This window comes from Camelus dromedarius, chromosome 16, assembly GCF_036321535.1.
Source record: "Camelus dromedarius isolate mCamDro1 chromosome 16, mCamDro1.pat, whole genome shotgun sequence".
NCBI classification, from domain to species: domain Eukaryota; kingdom Metazoa; phylum Chordata; class Mammalia; order Artiodactyla; family Camelidae; genus Camelus; species Camelus dromedarius.
Window position 1 is genome coordinate 43,503,168 of NC_087451.1, and position 17,206 is coordinate 43,520,373.

General features: G+C 56.5%; 2 protein-coding genes across 9 annotated transcripts in view; one reads left to right on the forward strand and one right to left on the reverse strand.

Annotated features, from left to right (window-relative positions):
- Window positions 1-1,003: 1,003 nt before the first annotated feature.
- On the forward strand, window positions 1,004-5,821 carry G6PC3 (glucose-6-phosphatase catalytic subunit 3). Of its 5 annotated transcripts, none has more exons than XM_010994148.3 (7): window positions 1,004-1,211; window positions 1,384-1,635; window positions 3,680-3,786; window positions 4,195-4,285; window positions 4,484-4,602; window positions 4,800-4,941; window positions 5,167-5,821. In XM_010994148.3, the coding sequence occupies exons 2-7, from the start codon at window positions 1,418-1,420 to the stop codon at window positions 5,528-5,530; spliced, it is 1,041 nt and encodes a 346-aa protein (XP_010992450.1). In that variant the 5' UTR covers window positions 1,004-1,211; window positions 1,384-1,417; the 3' UTR covers window positions 5,531-5,821. The 5 variants fall into 5 exon arrangements, with proteins under 5 accessions (XP_010992450.1, XP_010992449.1, XP_031324531.1 ...); XM_010994147.3 differs by lacking the exon at window positions 1,004-1,211 and adding an exon at window positions 1,241-1,262; XM_031468671.2 differs by lacking the exon at window positions 1,004-1,211 and having other exon boundaries at window positions 1,302-1,635; window positions 5,167-5,305; window positions 5,438-5,821.
- A 1,977-nt stretch (window positions 5,822-7,798) lies between these two features.
- Window positions 7,799-17,206, reverse strand: part of HDAC5 (histone deacetylase 5) — a 34,637-nt gene continuing 25,229 nt past the window's right edge. For all 4 annotated transcript variants that reach the window (XM_031468668.2, XM_031468667.2, XM_064495766.1 and 1 more), the window contains 18 exons: window positions 16,810-16,941; window positions 16,368-16,590; window positions 15,211-15,422; window positions 14,694-14,984; window positions 13,792-13,957; window positions 12,839-12,972; window positions 12,380-12,500; window positions 11,898-11,947; window positions 11,641-11,748; window positions 11,237-11,292; window positions 11,019-11,106; window positions 9,966-10,085; window positions 9,615-9,712; window positions 9,322-9,440; window positions 8,701-8,834; window positions 8,333-8,417; window positions 8,033-8,198; window positions 7,799-7,923 (listed from right to left, as the gene is read on the reverse strand). In XM_031468668.2, coding sequence (XP_031324528.1) covers window positions 7,884-7,923; window positions 8,033-8,198; window positions 8,333-8,417; window positions 8,701-8,834; window positions 9,322-9,440; window positions 9,615-9,712; window positions 9,966-10,085; window positions 11,019-11,106; window positions 11,237-11,292; window positions 11,641-11,748; window positions 11,898-11,947; window positions 12,380-12,500; window positions 12,839-12,972; window positions 13,792-13,957; window positions 14,694-14,984; window positions 15,211-15,422; window positions 16,368-16,590; window positions 16,810-16,941 — 2,343 coding nt within the window. In that variant the 3' untranslated portion in view covers window positions 7,799-7,883. The remainder of the gene's footprint in view (window positions 7,924-8,032; window positions 8,199-8,332; window positions 8,418-8,700; window positions 8,835-9,321; window positions 9,441-9,614; window positions 9,713-9,965; window positions 10,086-11,018; window positions 11,107-11,236; window positions 11,293-11,640; window positions 11,749-11,897; window positions 11,948-12,379; window positions 12,501-12,838; window positions 12,973-13,791; window positions 13,958-14,693; window positions 14,985-15,210; window positions 15,423-16,367; window positions 16,591-16,809; window positions 16,942-17,206) is intronic.

Here is a 17,206-nt window from a genome sequence, read left to right on the forward strand (position 1 = left end):
CTTCCTGAAGGAAGTGAAAAATCTGAGATGTGAGGACAAAGAGGGAAAGAGTGTCCATGTTCCAGGCAGAGGGAACCACACATGTCAGGATCCCTAAGAGGAGAGAGACTTGGTAATTTAAGGGATGATAAAGTAGCTCAGAAATATTATGAAATAGAGTGTGGGAGTGGGCTATTGTTTGTCTGGCTAGAACCCAAGCAAACATTCAAAGCCTTAGAAAATTTAGGCTTTTACCTTGGGGCAATTGAAAAACACTTAGCAAGGGAGTGAAATGAGATTTTTATCCAGCTTCCTTCCCCCACACCTTTTTAATCAGTGAAATTAATCTCTTTAACAAGAAGAGCCCAGATTTACAGTCTCATTTTCACCCCTCAAAAAACTCTCCCAGAACGAAATTGCTTGAGATAGGAACTGGGGAGCCACTTCAACAGTCTCCTCCCACCACTCCTCTGCCTCTAGGCAGGACTTCGCCTAGGAGAGCTGAGACTTCTATTTTCTGCGTGTGTTCCTCCAGAGAATTATTCCAGATTTTGTCGTAGGTGTTTGCCCCTCCTCTTCCCGTACTAACTCAGCTACTACCTCATGATTTATCTGCCCAGCGGGGTTTTGGAAGGGAGGTAACGGAAGGAGATAGACAAGGCAACCTTAGAACTGGGAGGAAGTGACTTAGACTGTGCTGTATGTAAGAACTCTCAAGTCTTCAGGGAAGACTCCTCAAAAATCAAGAACCTTATTTGTCAGCCTCCAAATCAACAGCGAATGAATTCGGGCGAGAGAGTCTTGGGCTAGGGGAGGAAGGCATGGACCAATGAGTTGTGTGTGCAAACTTATTAGAGTCCGGCTTCCGCGTGGACCGGTGATTCCTGGCTCCCGGGAGCAGGGGTTGTTCCTAGCTCTCTCTCCAAGAGATTTCGAAATATCTTTGGAAGGTAGCGGTACTGAAGGAGAAAGGTCTGGTCTGGAAGGAATCCTGGCCCTGGAGATTACATATCTTATCTTCACAACAGCAAAGGAAGAACTCTTGGCGCGCCGCCGACCCTCAGATTAGTCTGTCCCTTGACCCGGAACAGCAGCAGGAGCCGCCTCTACACCCGATGCCCACGTGCCAGCAACAGCAGCCACGTGGGGCTCTACGGAAACGCCTTCGCAAAGATTTGTCCCCTGCGCTGCCCAGTAGAAAGGAAGGCCGGGGAGGAGCTCAGGAGGAAACGGTACCGGGTGGGAGGCCCGGCTCGCCCTAGCCTGGGACTGCCGGGGGCGGGGTAAGGGGCGGGGTTTCGCCGACCACAGCTTGGGGGCGGGGTCTCTACTTGGAAGGGTGGGCTTTAGAGGGCAGTGAGTAGCAGCTTCCTTGTCTCCTGGGCTCCTCGTCTTCCGCCCTAGATCAAACGCTGGCCGGGTCGGCTTCTGGGTCGCCATGGAGTCCACGCTGAACGCGGGCATCGCGATGGCTGAGGCGCTGCAGAACCAGCTGCCCTGGTTGGAGAACGTTTGGCTCTGGGTCACCTTTCTGGGCGACCCCAAGAACCTCTTTCTTTTCTACTTCCCCGCGGCCTACTACTCCTCTCGCCGGGTGGGCATCGCGGTTCTCTGGATTAGCCTCATCACCGAGTGGCTCAACCTCGTCTTCAAGTGGTGAGACAGCGAAGCCCTCGGGCGTCCTGGTCCCCCACCCCCAAGGGCCCCGAGTCCTGTGCTGATCTCTCTCAGCAGGTGCCTCAAAGGCCTGGCTTCCCACCACCACCCCCGACAGTGAACTCATAGCCTTAAGACCCTCCCACCCCTACCCTGTGGCCACTGACTTTTCGCCTTTGAGCATGCTTGTGCATCTTGAACTCAGACCTCAGAATCCGCATCCTAATCATTAGACTAGTGTTTCTCAAACGGGCCTAATCGGAGAAATCACTTGGGGGCGTGTTTAAAGTGCAAACACCCTGGTCGGGTTCGGGAGTAGGAAGGTATAGCTCAAGTGGTAGAACTCATGTTTAGCATGCACAAGATCCTGGGTTCAATCCCCCCCAGTACCCCCCTAAAAATAAACAAATAAACCTAGTTACCTCCCCCCGCCAAAAAAAAAAAAAAAAAAAAACTTAAGAAGATTAAATGCAAATACCCCATCCCACCTCAGACATGCTGATTTTGAGACTCCAGAGGGGCTGGGGATCTGTATTCTAACAAGCATCTATGGTGACTTAAGCAGCAGAAAGTCCTGCTTCTCAACTCACTCTTTCATTCATTCATTCATTCATTCATTCATTCATTCATTTGACATAGTTTTTAAGAAGCATGCTTTGTGCCAGGATCACACTAGCTGCTAAGGATAGGGAAGGCTTGCCAATTAAGGTGTGGTCCCCGGACCATGGCCAGCAGCATAAGGAGCATTTGAAAACTTGCTAGAAAGGGAGAATCTCAGGCCCCAGGCCAGAGCTATTGAATCAGAATCTGCATTTTAACAAGGACCCTAGATGATTCATGTACACCGTAAATTTCAAAAAGCACTGGGCTAAAGCATTGCCTTCCAGGGAACATTTCTCCCTTCTCCCCTTTATTCACTAGTAGGCTCTTCACACAGACTTAGAAGCCAGGAATCCCTGGGGCTTATCTCTTTGTGCCACCTGTTCTCTCTTGGGTGCAGAAGGAAGCTATACCTCCCGCTGCTGTGCAGCTGCACCTCCCCTCACCTTAGCCTCTGTTGACGATGGCCAGCCTACCGGAGAGAAGTGAAGTTCATAGGAGACACTTGAATAGGCTAGAATGACTTGCTGAAAAACAAAATCCCTTTCCTTCCCTTCCACTGTTCTCTGCAAGTGCTTCTTCCCTACTGTAAACGGAAAAGCAATTGTCTAATCATTTCCTTCCTTCTGAATTGCCCTTTGCTTTGTGTTCTCCTCCCTCAGAGTCTGTATAAGGCTCCCTCTCTCATCCTGTTCCCCTAGGACCACCCACCTTGGGTAGAAACTCTTAATGCCCACCGCGTGGCAAAGCCCCTATTCATTTCCTAAGTATGTATTGAGCATATGGTGTGTGAACCAGGTTCAGTTTTTGGCGAGGAGTGGCAAGTCCCTATTGTACCTCCCTCCCCAGCGCTTGGCTTCCTGCCCAAAAGCACTCATGTCTTCTGCCTGCATGTCCTCTGCTCTGCCACCTTTTCTCTTTCTGGCCACAGCAGCCTCTGCAATGTGTTTCCCAGAGTCCAGCGAAGCACCTGCCAAGCCAGGGGATTTTGAACTTTTTTGTCTTCCTTTTTCTTACGCAGCCTCCCTGGCCATTCCCCACTCCCAAACATGAGAAGCTTACCTAAGTAATTCAGACTGGAATTTGGGAAATAGAGGGGAAGCAGGAGGGTCTGAGGGTCTTGGAGGGAGGGTGAGAATTAGATCCTGGACTCTCTATAGATGACAAGAGCAGAGTGGCCCTGCAGTGGGAGGGGTAAAAACAGGACTTCTGAGCATCTCAGAACATGCACACATACACACAATCTCTTGTCTCATCACTTACTTATTCCAAAAAATAGCATGCTTTCTCCTGCTCCAAGGTTAAAAACCCTGTTGTGGCAATGGCACAGGATTGGACTCCCTTTCTGACTCCACCCTGTAAGCCCTCCAGGTGGCCTGCCTCACCCCCCTGTTCCCCTGGCTGTGGGTGCGTGTAATGTCATCTTGCACCTGTTCTCTTCTAGGCTGCTGTTTGGAGACAGGCCCTTTTGGTGGATCCATGAGTCTGGGTACTACAGCCAGGCTCCAGCCCAGGTTCACCAGTTCCCCTCTTCTTGTGAAACTGGTCCAGGTGAGAAGTCTCAAACCTCCATCTCCCAGTGTGGTTAGAGTTCAGTCAGAGTTTTGTACTTTTCAGCCTGGGCGGCCTAGCCAGAGGCCCCGCCTCTCAGTTACTGGGCCAAAACACATAGACACCCCTGGGAAGACCAAGTTGAATTATAGGAGAAGAGCACCTGTGCCAGTGTGCCAGCTGCCCACTTTGTGTAGGGTAGAGCCAAGAGCCAAGGTCAAGGGAGAAGCCTGAGAGCCATGGCCTCAGGTGGGGTGCGAAGAAGGCTTCAGGGCAGAGGGAGCCATGAACCAGTGCTGGAGGAAGTCTCTTTCCTCTGCTACAGGAAGGCAGCTGTGTTGAGTTGTCACCAGGGGCACCTGGGTTCCACCCCCATCCTCTCACCACAGGCTTTGAATCCCCTGGCAGGCAGCCCTTCTGGACACTGTATGATCACAGGAGCAGCCTTCTGGCCCATAATGACAGCCATCTCTTCCCAGGTGGCCACTCGGGCCCACAGGTACACCTTGGCATTGCCCACCAAGGGGGCAGGGGTGATGGTACTCTGAACCCAAAAGACCTAGCAGCAGGGCAACCTGGGAACTGGAGTTCTGGGGGTCCTTGGGCATTTGATCTAACCATGAAGAGCCTGGGTGTTGTGAGGGAAGCCCAGACGCATATGGACACCTCCTGAACCATTTGCCTCTCTTCTTTTTAGCCGCTGGGTGAGGGTGATGCCTAGCCTGGCTTATTGCACCTTCCTCCTGGCAGTCGGCCTGTCCCGGGTCTTCCTCTTAGCACATTTCCCTCACCAGGTGTTGGCTGGCCTAATTACTGGTGAGCAACTGGGGCAACAGGGTGGACCCAGAGGGTGCCCTTGGCAGTGGGAGGCTCAGTGTCTGATCTTTCCATCATACAGCCAACCCCAAGGCACCCCTTATGTCTCGGTCTGTTCTCCTGCCACACCGCACTCAGCTCAGGGTGGGGGTCATATTCCCCAACTCCTTGAAGCTGCTGTTACCCCTCTTCCCTAGGTGCTGTCCTAGGCTGGTTGATGACCCCCCGGGTACCCATGGAGCGAGAGCTTAGCTTCTACGGGTTGACCTCACTGGCCCTCTTGCTGGGTGCCAGCCTCATCTATTGGACCCTCTTTACACTGGGCCTGGATCTTTCTTGGTAAGTCCTGCTTTGAAGTTTGGGCAAGTTGTGGCCTGTCCTGCCTCACCTGTATCTAGCTTAGTGGGTCTCTGGTTCATTGTAGCTAAAAAGGGATCTGTTCCCAAACAGACTCTCCTGGGGTCACAGCTGAACATGGGGGTAGGCCCCAAAGAGGCTAAGAGCCATCAACCCTCTTGGTCCCAGGGGAATATCTCTCCTAGAAAGGACTCTTGCTCCCCACAGGTCCATCAACCTAGCCTCTAAGTGGTGTGAGCGGCCCGAGTGGGTGCACTTGGACAGCCGACCCTTTGCATCCCTGAGCCGCGACTCAGGGGCTGCCCTGGGTCTGGGCATCGCCCTGCACTCTCCTTGCTATGCTCAGGTACGGCGGGCACACCTGGGGCATGGCCAGAAGCTAGCCTGCCTTGTGCTGGCCATGGGGCTGTTGGGCCCCCTGGACTGGCTGGGCTACCCACCTCAGATCAGCCTTTTCTACATCTTCAATTTCCTCAAGTACACCCTCTGGCCATGCCTGGTCCTGGCCCTTGTGCCCTGGCTGGTGCACACATTCAGTTCCCAGGAAGCACCACCCATCCGCTCGTCCTGACTTGAGGTGCATCCTACTGCCACATTCCCTCTCACAAGGCCAACACTCCGTGACCTCCATACTCCAGGAGGCAGCCCGTCCCCTTCCAGCTTCCAACAAGCTCTGCTCATCTTGAATTTTCCACTTCTCCCACCACCTGTCTTAGCCCCAAAGAAGGGCCTTCTATCTCCCAGGAAGGCTGGTCCTCCTTCCTGTCCCAAGTCCCCAAAGAGCAAAGGCAACAGTAAGACCAGTGGGTTCCTGGAACACTGTGAGGGGCTCAGAGCAGCCCCAATAAAGCCCTTCAACACCTCTGGCCTCCTCTCTTGCCTCTGTGCCAATCTCCACTGGACTTGCCTGTGTGGGTGTAAGTGGAACCCTTGCCAGGCCGCCTGTTCTGCACCTGCTCCAGCCCTGTTCCCAAAGAGGTAAAGTCAAAAGGAAAAAAGAGACCTTCAGCTCTGGGCCCCCTACCCACCATCACCACCTAGGCCACACAGAGGTCCCAGGAGATGCTGTGGCTATGTTCAGTGAAACCTTGTTCTTAACCTACTGGACAGAGATCCCGTTCCCCCGACCCCAGCCTCTGTTTCCTATATCAGCTAGTCCAAGGGCTGGAGAAAAGAAAAGCAGATTTTTTGGCCAGGAGGGGGAATGAAAGCCTCTACTCCATTTGCGAGCCCAGAGAACAGAGACACGGCCCCAGAAGGCACTGCCAGAACAAGTTTATTTACACAAGGACACACAGTATAACAGGTTACAAAAAGACTTTACTGAAATCCATGTCCAGGGAGACAAAGCAAGGAGTGGGTTTACATGAAAACCAGACTAGCCATGGGGAGAGGAAGGGGTAAGGGGCCCAGAGCTGGGGCTCAGCATGGGAAGGCCTGGTACACTGGGCCCAGCCCCAGCCCCAGCCCCCAGGAGGCTCTAGAACACACAACACACAAGACATAAGCGCACGATGAACCAAACGGTGGTGGTGGTAGTGGGACTCCTGCCCTCCCCTGGTTCCCTCAACCCTGCTCAGGCCCCCAGCAGGATAATAAATATGTAAACAAATTGGTGGGGCCCTGGGGATGGGAGGAAAGAAAGTATAAGGGGTATTGGGAAGAAAGAGGGAGGAAGACTCAGCCCCCTAGGAACTGCTTCCCATCTTTGGTTTCCCACAGGCTGGATAGCATTCTCTAGAAGCCTTGAGGGCTCCCAGCCCCGGAAACAAGATGGCTAGGCTGGGCTCCTGGGAAAAAGAAAGGGCAGCGCCCAGCCCCATCCTGGTCTTAGTTCCTTTGGGGTAGTGGCCCAGAAAGGAACCCCAGGAGGAAGGGAAGCTATAGCTGAGGGCAGACTCCTGGGTTCTGGCCCTGCCCCTTCTGGACCCCCCACTCTCACCATCCCCAGGCTTCGAAGCCAAAGGCCCAGGAGGGAGGTGGGCCACTGACCCTTCTGCTGGCAGCATTCTAGGTGTCTGGGGAAATGTGGTCCTGAACAGCAGGGGGGCTCTCACTAGCCTGGAGCCCCCCTGCAGGGACCACCTTCTCCCCCTCCTCAGGCTGTGCCAGCAGAAGGGCAGGAAGGCCGACAGAGTAAGATGGAGAGCAGGCCTGGTTCCTCAGCTCCTCTTGGCTCCTCAGAACCCAAGAGTCCAGCCCCATTCCCTCCCCACACTTTCACCCTCTCCAGCCTCTGAGAAGGGGAAATAGGCCCTGAGGAGTGTCAGGCAAGACAGCCCTGCCCACAGACCTCAGGCACACATCCTCACATCCGAGAGCACAAACCTTCCCTTCAGTGCTGAGGCCAGGAGAAAGGAGAAAGGGGTCTGTGTGGAGATGGTGGGGACAACAGGGGAAAAGGGTGAGCATCGCAGGGCGGGAGCCCACCTCCCCTCCACTCTACCTTTAGACTGTAAAGGGACCCTCCAGATCCTCCCCTGGGGCTGGAGAGGGGAGGAGGGTGAAATTAAGGCATTTCCCCCTAAGTCAGCTGAAGCCAAGGCACCGAACTTCCTGTTCCCTCTTCACTCAGAGACCCCAGAACCAGAAGGTACTGTCTAGGCCCTGAAGCCCACCTTGAGCTGACCCACACTCTAAGGGGGACAAGGACAGAATGCAGGAAAGTAGGTGTGGGATATGAGGGGGAAGGGCTGGAGAGGGTACCCCCACCCCCACCCCCACGCCCTACAGAGGGAGCAAACTTCTAGAACTGAGACGTGGGCCACGGAGGGAAGGGGAGCCTGAGGCAGCTTAGAGGAGCAGGAGGGGCGAGGCTGAGAGACCCACACAGCACTCATTGTTGAATGTGTGACTTTTTGTTTTTAATAGAAAAAATAAACAAAATCACAATGATGAAGCCCAGAGGGATGGGGGCCAGGGCGTCACAGGGCAGGCTCCTGCTCCATGGGCTCCTCTGCCGGCCTGTGGGGACAAGCACAGGGAGGGGCACTGAGGTGATGGGTGGGGACGCGGAGGCACGAGCTTGGGTGAGGGCAGGGAAGCAGGGGGGTTGGGGGGGGAGGAACCTCACCTGGGGCTATGCTCCCGGGCTGCAGCAACCTGGGCCTGCTCGGCCCCCACCGACAGCAAGGCCATGGCGCTCACAGTCTCAGCCTCTTCTGTCTCACCCGCCTGGGCCTCCCGCAGGGAGCGGCCTAGACCAGCAGCGAACCTCTGCACACAGCTCCAGTGTTTGCCTGCGGATGAGGCGTGGTCAGTGGGGAGCAGAAACCCCCACACATACGGACAGCCCCAGCCCTAGCCCGGCTGCGCATGAGCCCTGGCCCCTTGGCAAGCTGAGGCCTGAGTCCCTCTGCCCGACTCCACGCACTCTGGATCTCAATGACTTTCTCTAGCGTGGCCACTGCGTTGATGTTGGGCTTTTGTTGCAAGACTGCCTCGTCCAAGGGCTGCAGCTGGTAGGAGAGAGAAGAGAAGGCTTAAGGCGGGGAGCAGGTGGTGGTGGCTGCCCCGCTAACCACCCCGTTCAGCCCAACAGCTCTCTTGACAGGCAAGCATAGCCTTTCTGGAGAAACTATTCAGAAAGCCCTCCCTGGCCACCAGCTGTCCTTAGGAAGCAGGAAAATCTCTCCAAGGGCCCTTGGTGCTGCTTGACCCAGGAAAGGGACCCTCCCTCAGTGGCCCCTTACCCACTGGCCTACTGGTACACCTCCCCTAGCCCCTCTGTGCACCCCTCACCTCCACACTGAGCAGAGCCGAGACACAGGCCTCAGAGGCATCACAGATGGCGGTCAAGTCATGGCCTCCCTCCAGGGCCAGCACCACCCGGCCCCCTGCCAGCGTCATCAGCTGCCTGGTCAAGTGGCCAAAACCTTTAGGTATGGGTGAAGGGAGGGAGATGAAACAGTTAAAGAAAAAAGTCAGTTCAAGAGAAGGTAAGAAAGGAGAGAAAAAGAAACACAAGAGATGGGACAAACAGCACAAATAAGATGGTGGATTTAAACCCAAACATATATCCACAGTAAAATTCAATGTCAACGGACTAAATGCTCCATTAAAAACAAAACCTAACAGACAAGCTAAAAACAACCAATTACATGTTTCCTAAGGAACACCACGAAAAGACTCCAATGAAACATGAAGGATCAGCAAGAACCATTCCTTCAACACAGGAGGAGACAGACCCTCTGCCACCCCACCCTCACCTGCCTGCCCCTCAAGGCCAAGGTTGATGGAGAGTGGGGGGATGCTGCCAGAATGATTCCAAGTCTTAGACCTGCCCCTACCTCTCCTCCCAACCTCCCACTCAACCCCATCTTCACTGTTCCATAGCCTCCCTCAATCCCCCAGCAGGCTCACATCTGGCGGTGACAGAGTAGCCACCCAGCGGAGACAGGTGTCCCTCAACAGCATCAAACCCGGCAGAGACCAGGACCACATCAGGTGAGAACTCGTGGGCAATGGGCATCACCACTGTCCTGCAAAGGGAGGGCCCAAGCTGACCCTGGCAGGTGGCTTGGCCAGACCTCACCCTGCTCTGTGTCCCATGTGGAGACAACCCCCTCCACCCACCCTGAATCAAGGGCCTTCTGCCCCTCCCATGGCAGGACCCAGGGGCGCCGACCCCTTCCTTGGTTCTTCTCAGTCCCCACCTGAAGGCCGTTAGGTATTCCACGTCTCCAATGGGGGGGTCCACTCCTCCCGTCCATGCCACGTTCACGTTGTACCCCACACCTGGTCCTCCGCCAACCTGGTAGCACGGTAGGGGAAGGGTTATTCTTACTGCCTGGGGATCCCAGACATTGCTTCCACCCTCAGCCCTGCCTCTAGCCCTCAGTCCACTGACCTCTGCTCTGCATGGAGGGTAGTTGGCCAGTGTGGTCTTCCCACTAGGAGCCCAGATTCCCCAGGTTACCAGCACCACCACAGGCCTCCATGGCTCCCCACCAGGTCCCATTCTGCTACCTCCCCGAGGGCCTCACATTTGAGCCCAGGAGCTGTACCTCTTCAGGAGCCCCAGAGCCCGGAAAGAAGTTCCCGTTGTCATAGCGATGCAGGGAGATATAAAGCACGGAGGGGTCGTTGTAGAAGGCTTGCTGGGTGCCATTGCCATGGTGAATGTCCTAGAGGGGAGGGGTGGAAACATCAGGAAAAAGGCCCAGGCTCTGACCCAAAGATCAAAATTCCACTTGCCGCCACCCCCACCCTACAGTGAACTCCAGGGGTGCAGCCCACCACTAGCTACAGGGCATCTGTGTTCTGTTTGCAAAGGTATTGCCCCATGCTTCTCTAACCAGAATCTGGGGGCCAGGACATGGCATTGGGCAGAGAAGACACAAAACCAGGGGATGACTGTGGTGGATCTCCCTGCCAGCCCATCCTACTCAACAGTGTGGAGGGAAACATTAAGGCTAGTAAGGAACTGAAAGCAAACAGATACATTCCAAAGAAGAATCCAACATTTTGAACTTTTAAGCTCAAGTTGGGGTTCAAAGAGATTCCTCCTTGCTGAGGACTGCTCCCAGCTACTCCCCAGCTCACAGGGAACAGGGGGTGCCTTCGCCTCTGCTGTGAGAGGCAGGGTTTGAGAAGCCACGGAGCAGCAAAAGCAGAAGTGCCGGGGCCAACAGGCCTGATATGAAACCCAGTGCCAAGCTAAGTGACCTTGGTTGGGTAAGTCACCCAACAGCCTGGTGTCTCCATGGAATGGACACCCTAATTCTTACTAAGCGAGGTGGCCGTGAGCAGCACCGTGTGTCCTGGCACGTGGTCAGCCCCTCGTCAGGAGTGGCTCTAGCAACACCCGTGGCTGTCTCTACCAGCTGCGCAAGGCTGCATGGTGGGGGCCCCGGTGGACTGGGGGCTGAAACCACTTTCATGTCTCTCGTAGTGAGGAGGGAGCCCCGTGGGACTGTGAGGGCTGGGCTCACCCTCCAGCAGGAGGACGTAAGGTAAGCCAGCAGCCCAGCTCCAGCAGGAGCACCTGAGGCAGAGGGGGCAGGGTCGGGGTGGGGGCATCCTGAAGGCTGACCCTGGTCCCACCGCCCACTGCCTACCCAGTCCACGATGAGAACCTTGCCCACGTTCAGCTTCTGCTGCAGGAGTTTGGTTGTGATGGCTACAGAGTTGAAGAAGCAGAATCCCCTGGGGGGTTGGGGGGAGAAAAGGGTGGGGAGTCAGCTGTAGTGGATGTTTGCTCTGTGAGCACCAGCTCGGCAGACAGGGAGCAGGGGTGAGGGCAGTGGGTCTAGGGCAGGGCTGGGGCAGCACTCACATGGCTGTGGATTCCTCCGCATGGTGTCCTGGGGGCCGGATGATGGCAAATCCATTCTGAAGAGGTGCAGACAGAGGGACAGAGACAAGAGGCAGACAGGTGGGCAAGGTGGCCATGGAGGGGATGGACAAAGAAGGAGAGAAATATAAGCCAGGCAGGGCAGAGAACACAAAGCAGGAATATCACTCCCACAGACGCCTTCTCTGACCTCGGGACCCAGACATGAGTGCCTCTCAGTTTGTCCCTCCTTACCCCTCACCCACTAGCTGGCCTGGAGCTGTCAGCTCCTCCCCACACTGGCACCTGAGAGTTGAGGTTGGAAAGGACAGCACCTTACTAACAGGAATGCTGAGGCTGCCCCATCCCTGACTCCCCAGGCAGCAGGTTCAAGGCCCCACACACACCTTGAGCTCTCCAGCTGCCACCTTGAAAGCCAGCTCCACCAGGCACCCCACCGCCATGCGCACAGCACTGGAGGAGTGCATCTCGTTCCACACGGTGTCACTGTCCACCTGCAGGGGCAGGAGAGCAGGCTTCAGCGTGCCCCCTGCAGGGGGAGGGCAAGAACAGGGGTGGGCACCTGGACCGCGGTGCGCAGGAAGGGAGGAGCCAGAGCTGGAAGCGCCATCCTCCCAAACCCACCAGCAGGTGCCCTACTCACCCCAATGCCCCCACAAGGCAGCACGGCGTACATCTTCTGGCTGATGGGGCCTGCAAGGAAGAGAGACAGAGCTACTCTGGAAGTTGCCTCAACTGCCAGGGCCGCAGGATGGGGTGTGCAGAGGATAGTCAGCTCAGTCACAGAAAATGACAGCCAGACCCCCCACCACAGGACAGGCCTCTGCAGCCCACACCAGTTGGGAGATGTCTGTCCCTTGTCTTGAGAGAACAGCCTACCTCCGGGGCGCAGATGGCAGAGAGAAAGGGGCCTGACAGGTTAGGGAGAAGAGCAAAGCACTCCCCATCACCAGGCCTGACCTGTCTCCTGCAAGCACCCCACCAGCACATTGTAGTCTGTGTGAATGGCGCCCTCTGGAGGCATGCAATGTGGCAACTGTGCCCATTGGGACCCACTTGCCTACCCTGGTGGTCTTCCAGGCAGCCCCTGACCTGGCCTGGCCCATACCCTGCCCACCGGCTCACCGAGCAGCTTCTTGCTGTCCAGCTTCTGTCGATTGAGGGGGCTGGTCCCATAGAGCAGGGTGTGGTATTCGGAGTGCACAGTCTGGATCTCGTCCAGTGTGGCTTTGCGACCCCGGATCCGCTGCCAGGGGAGAGCAGGAGAGGCCAGTGAGAGGGATGGCCCTGAAGGCCCAGTTCCCTCCTGACACCCAGACTCTCTCTGCCCCACAGCCTGGGACACACGGAGCCACCTCACAGCCTTAAGAGATCCAAAGGTTTTTGAGAGAAAGTATGCCCTAGTCCCCAGGAACCCTAGTCTAGGACCCTCCCACAGGCAGCTGGGGACGGAGGGGGAAATGGGCTACAAGGGATGAACTGTGAAGTGACTGGAGGGGGTCTGGCTCTGAACTCCCCAGACAGGGGAAACACAAAGGCTTCTGATGGGTTTGAGCTGGAGGTTGGAAGGAGGGGCTCCCTTACCTCACACTTGCTGAGCAGGCCAGTCTCCTGCAGCCGTGACCAGATGCTCTGGATCCGGCCAGCATGCTCCGGGTGCACATGTGTGTTCCCACACATGCACTGGTGCTTCAGCATGAACGTGTCGTAGACCACACCTGGGCCAAAGACACACTGTCAGCCAGCACTGCACCGGGCCGTGTCACAGCCTGGCCACCACCATCCTCAGCAGAGCTCACTGAGCTCTCTCCCCAGCCCATCCTGGTCCCAGTGGCTGGGGTGTCTCTTGTGGCCACCCCAGCTGCCCTCCCACACACCTGCTCCTCTTCTGAAACTCCTTTCCTCCATCATCGCTTGTCAAAAGCCCCTCTGCTCCTCAAGCCTCCATGAGGCTGCCCTTGACACACCCATTGGTTTTGACCTCTGCCCACCATGCCTCCAACACTGCACCCCTCTCACGGCACATCCTCCTTCCCCCTCCTGTCACAGCCCCTCACTCCCCACACCCTACTGGTGAGACGGGACAACCCTCAGGCATCTGTGCCCCCTCAGAGCCCACAGCACAGGGCAGTTTCATGTGGAAGAGCCTTCTAGAATGGACTGAGGCCTCACTCGACCTCACAGGGTTAGGGCAGGACCCTTCCTGACAGAGTGGGCTCTGCAAACAGGGCTGCAGGGCTTGTGCAGGGAGGGCACAAAATTGGTGGTTCCTCAGCAGTGGTGGGGTGGGGCCATGAAAAAGCTGCTGCCCGGGGGTAGGGACTCACAGCCCTCCCAGCGAGGCAGAGGCTGCCACCTCTACCACGGTGGCTGTGGTGCACAGGGAGAGAACATCCCTCCAGGGCGCTCTGAGGGGCCCTGGCAATCCCTACAGGGCAGGGGCTGTATCTTAATCTCTTTACGATGCCCACAAGGCTGCGTGCCGCACACAAGCCACTTGGCACAGGTAAAGGACAGCTCATGGTGATGAGGCTCACCCGTAGTGAAGAGGTGCTTAGTGGGCTGGTCTGGGGGGCTCTTCATGCCCCCAGGGGCAGCAGGTGAGGACTGGGTGCGGCCCAGGGCCTGGTGGGGCACAGTGGCCAGGCTCAGGGGCGCCTGGTACACCTGCAGTGGCTGCAGCTGCTGGGCATCTGAGAACACCTGGGAAGGAGGAGATTGGGAGAGAGCCTGAGTGAGGCTGAGTCTGAGATGGAAGTGAGGACAGGTGCTCTGGGGCCTCCAGGGGCCCCAATCCAGCTCTTCTTTTTCAAATCTCCTCCTCCCCCCACCTCCTCCCTCCAGGGACTGGAGACACTCCAGCCTTCACCACCTCTATCTCCATCTCCGAGGAGATGAGGAGGGATGGGGGGACGTGATGAATCATGCTGCCAGAGTAGCACTGAGGTAAGAGGCTGGGAGGGACGGGGGCGTGGGAGGGGGTGGGATGAGTCAGGCCCGGAGGGCTCGGCTGTGTCCGCAATGAATGGAGTATGTGCTAGGTGCCAGGGCAGACTGTAGTAGCAGCGGGGGCGTGTGTGTACACACTCACACAAGCACGCAGAGACAGACGCACAACCGGCCCTACGTAGGCAGAAACGCAGATATGCACAAACCACGTGCACGCATGTGCACACACACACACATAAGCAGATAGGCGGGGGCAGTCACAGATTCAAGGAGGGGCTGGCAGACGAGGGCACAGACAGCTCTGAGACTGACACCAGCAGCTCCCTCCCTTCCATAGCCCCTTGTCTCTTTCCTGCTCCCCTTTTGCTCTCTTCAGAAAGCTGCCCCCACACAGCCTGGGAACTGCAGACTGGGGAGAGGGAAAGGCAAAAGTGGAAAGATGGGGGGAGGACAGAGGGCTGGTGATCAAGGGCTGGGACAGAGGGGGCACCTTTTTGTAACCAGTACTGGACTCTTCCAAGTCGGGCCCCTCCTCAGCACCACTCTCGCCCTCCTCATCCTTGACCTGGACGTAGTCCTCTTCCTCTTCCTCCTCTTCCTCCTCCTCCTCTTCCTCCTCCTCCAGGTCTTCCTGCGTGCTCTCACTCTCTGTGGAGCCTTCTCGGGGTATGGCCAGGGCTCCCTCCCCCAGCAAGGCCTCCTGCTGCTCTGTCAGCTCCTCCTCTGTCTCCTCAGGGTGGGTGGTGGGCTGCCGTGACAGCTCCCCTGTCTTGGTGAGGATCTGGCAGCAGAGCAAGGAGGCACATCAGCTGGGAGGGGGCACAGCTGTGCAGCCTGTGGCCCAGGAGGGTCTATCCTTCCCTCCTCTCAGGGCTTTGATATGAATAAGAAAAAGGCAAGGTGGCTCCTGGGATGAAGCCTGGGGAGTGGCCTAGGGTGTCAGCCCCACGCCTTTTCTGCTAGCCTGGTACTCTCCTGTACCTGGAGATTGGCCTTGACTGGCTCACCTTGCCCAGCTGCAGCTGCTGCTGCTTCTGCTTCTCCAGAAACTGCTGGTGCTGCTGCTGCATGACCAGCTGCTGCAGCGCCTGGGGGCTCTGGGGTAGCGGCGAGGACTGAGTGCGGCTCAGGGGCCGGTGCCGCGGGAGCTTGCCCACTGTCCGCATGCTGGTGGCCACGCGCTCACCCGTCACCAGCGGGGACTGCCCATGGAGCGGCACTGTGGTGGGGTGAGGGGAGTAACCATTATTGAAGGGGCTCCCCACTCCCACCCCCCGAGACTCTCCCCCTCCTAGAACACCCTGCCCCCTAAACCTGAGCCCCATTCTTCCTCCTCCTCACAACTGAACGGTTTTGCAGCTCAGAGCCACCCCCTCTAGCGAGCCCTCCTGGATTCACTATTCTTGCCCTTTGATTCAATTACAATTGCACACATAGTCTCAGGCCCTCTGTGCGAGTGAACGATGACTAGCTCTCCTCTACTGCAACACCTCCCTGACTGTGGACATCAATCCTACCCGGCTTGGAAGCCTTGAGGCCAGGATCATGTGTCTTTTAAGCAGAACCTCTTCCGATGCCACCAGCTACTTATTAAGGGGCTGACTGTCCAAAGCTGTGCTGTTCAATCCCATAGCTGCCAGCCACATATGACCCCTGAGCACTTGAAATGTGGCCTGTCTCAATTGAGATGTGCTCTAAGTGTGAAATACGCACTGGATTTCAAAGACATTATGAAACACAAAGTAAAATACTTCATTGCTAACTCTCTACATTTATTAGATGTTCAAATGATAATATCTTAGATATACTGAGTTAAGTATATGTTATTAAAGTTAATTTCACCTGTTTCTTTTTACATTTTTTAATGTTGCCACTCACAAACTTTAATTACATTTGTGGCTTGTATTATATTTCTACCGGACAGCAGTGTTCTGGAATGTGAGCTCCATTACGACGGCAGATGTTGGGAACAATGGCTGGCAGGCTGTAGGTAGTAGGTAATGTCTGTAGAATGTGGAAGAAATCAATGATGCCGTTGAGGGGCGCTGTGACAGGACTGGTGGTGAGTGTCCCTCGCTACTTCTCCCTGAAAGTTGGTCCTGCCTTGAGCCCCGAGAAGTGGGGGCCTGACACTCCCCCCTTGAACAGCCACCCACCCACTCACCAGCGATGAGGGTGCTCTGCTGCCGGGCCTGCTCAAGCAGCAGCACATGCTGCAGCAGGGAGGCATGCCCGTGGGGGCTTGTGTCGCCCTCCAATGCCACGCCCAGCAGGCAGCCGGGGATGGAGGATGTGCTCATGAACTTGCCGGTCAGTGCGCCGCCCTGCCGCAGGGACTGGAGGGCCTGCCTCTCGGCCTCCTGCTGCGTTGACAGCTTCGGGGAGGCCTGGGGGTGGGGAGATGAAGATGAGGGAGGAGTTTATGGCCCCCAGTCCTGCCAACTTTGGACCAGCATCCCTCATGTACTCTCTGTCCACCCCTCAGCTCTGGGGAGGGCCATCTAACTGTCATTAGGGCCTTGGGAGGACAAATGCCCCAGTCAGGGGCTTTTAGGACCAAAGACCTCAAAACCAGAGGGAGGACAGGGTAGGTGCCCTGTACTTACGGTGAGGTGCGAGTTGGTGACAGTGACCGTGGCCTGCAGCCCTAGGGAGATGTTGGGCAGAGAGGGAGACGTGTAGAGGCTGAACTGGTTGGGGGAGTTGTCCAGAGGAAGGGCCCGGTGCTGGGGGAGCATCTGGAGAGCAGTTGGGAGAGACAGGCATGAGAGCATGCAAAGGGGGGCCACCTGGGGCCAAGGCTGACGGCTCTGAATGAGCCACACTTCCCACACCAAGCCCCACCTACAAAGGACTGAGAGATCAGAGCCATTCAGAGGCCCATGGGACAAATCCCATTTGGGGGCAACAGGTCCCTCCAGCCTGTCCATGTTAAGTACAGCGGTCCCTGCTGGGCTCTCTCAGCAAGACAGACCGGAAGGAGCTGCCCTCCTCCACGGGGTA

What these genes read in the sequence shown, in the direction of transcription:
- G6PC3 (XM_010994148.3), top strand. Translation starts at nt 1,418, where the DNA reads ATGGAGTCCACGCTGAACGCGGGCATCGCGATGGCTGAGGCGCTGCAG. An exon ending in GTTGGCTGGCCTAATTACTG is followed by an intron (nt 4,603 to 4,799) that starts GTGAGCAACTGG and finishes CCTCTTCCCTAG; the next exon opens with GTGCTGTCCTAGGCTGGTTG. An exon ending in CTGGGCCTGGATCTTTCTTG is followed by an intron (nt 4,942 to 5,166) that starts GTAAGTCCTGCT and finishes TGCTCCCCACAG; the next exon opens with GTCCATCAACCTAGCCTCTA.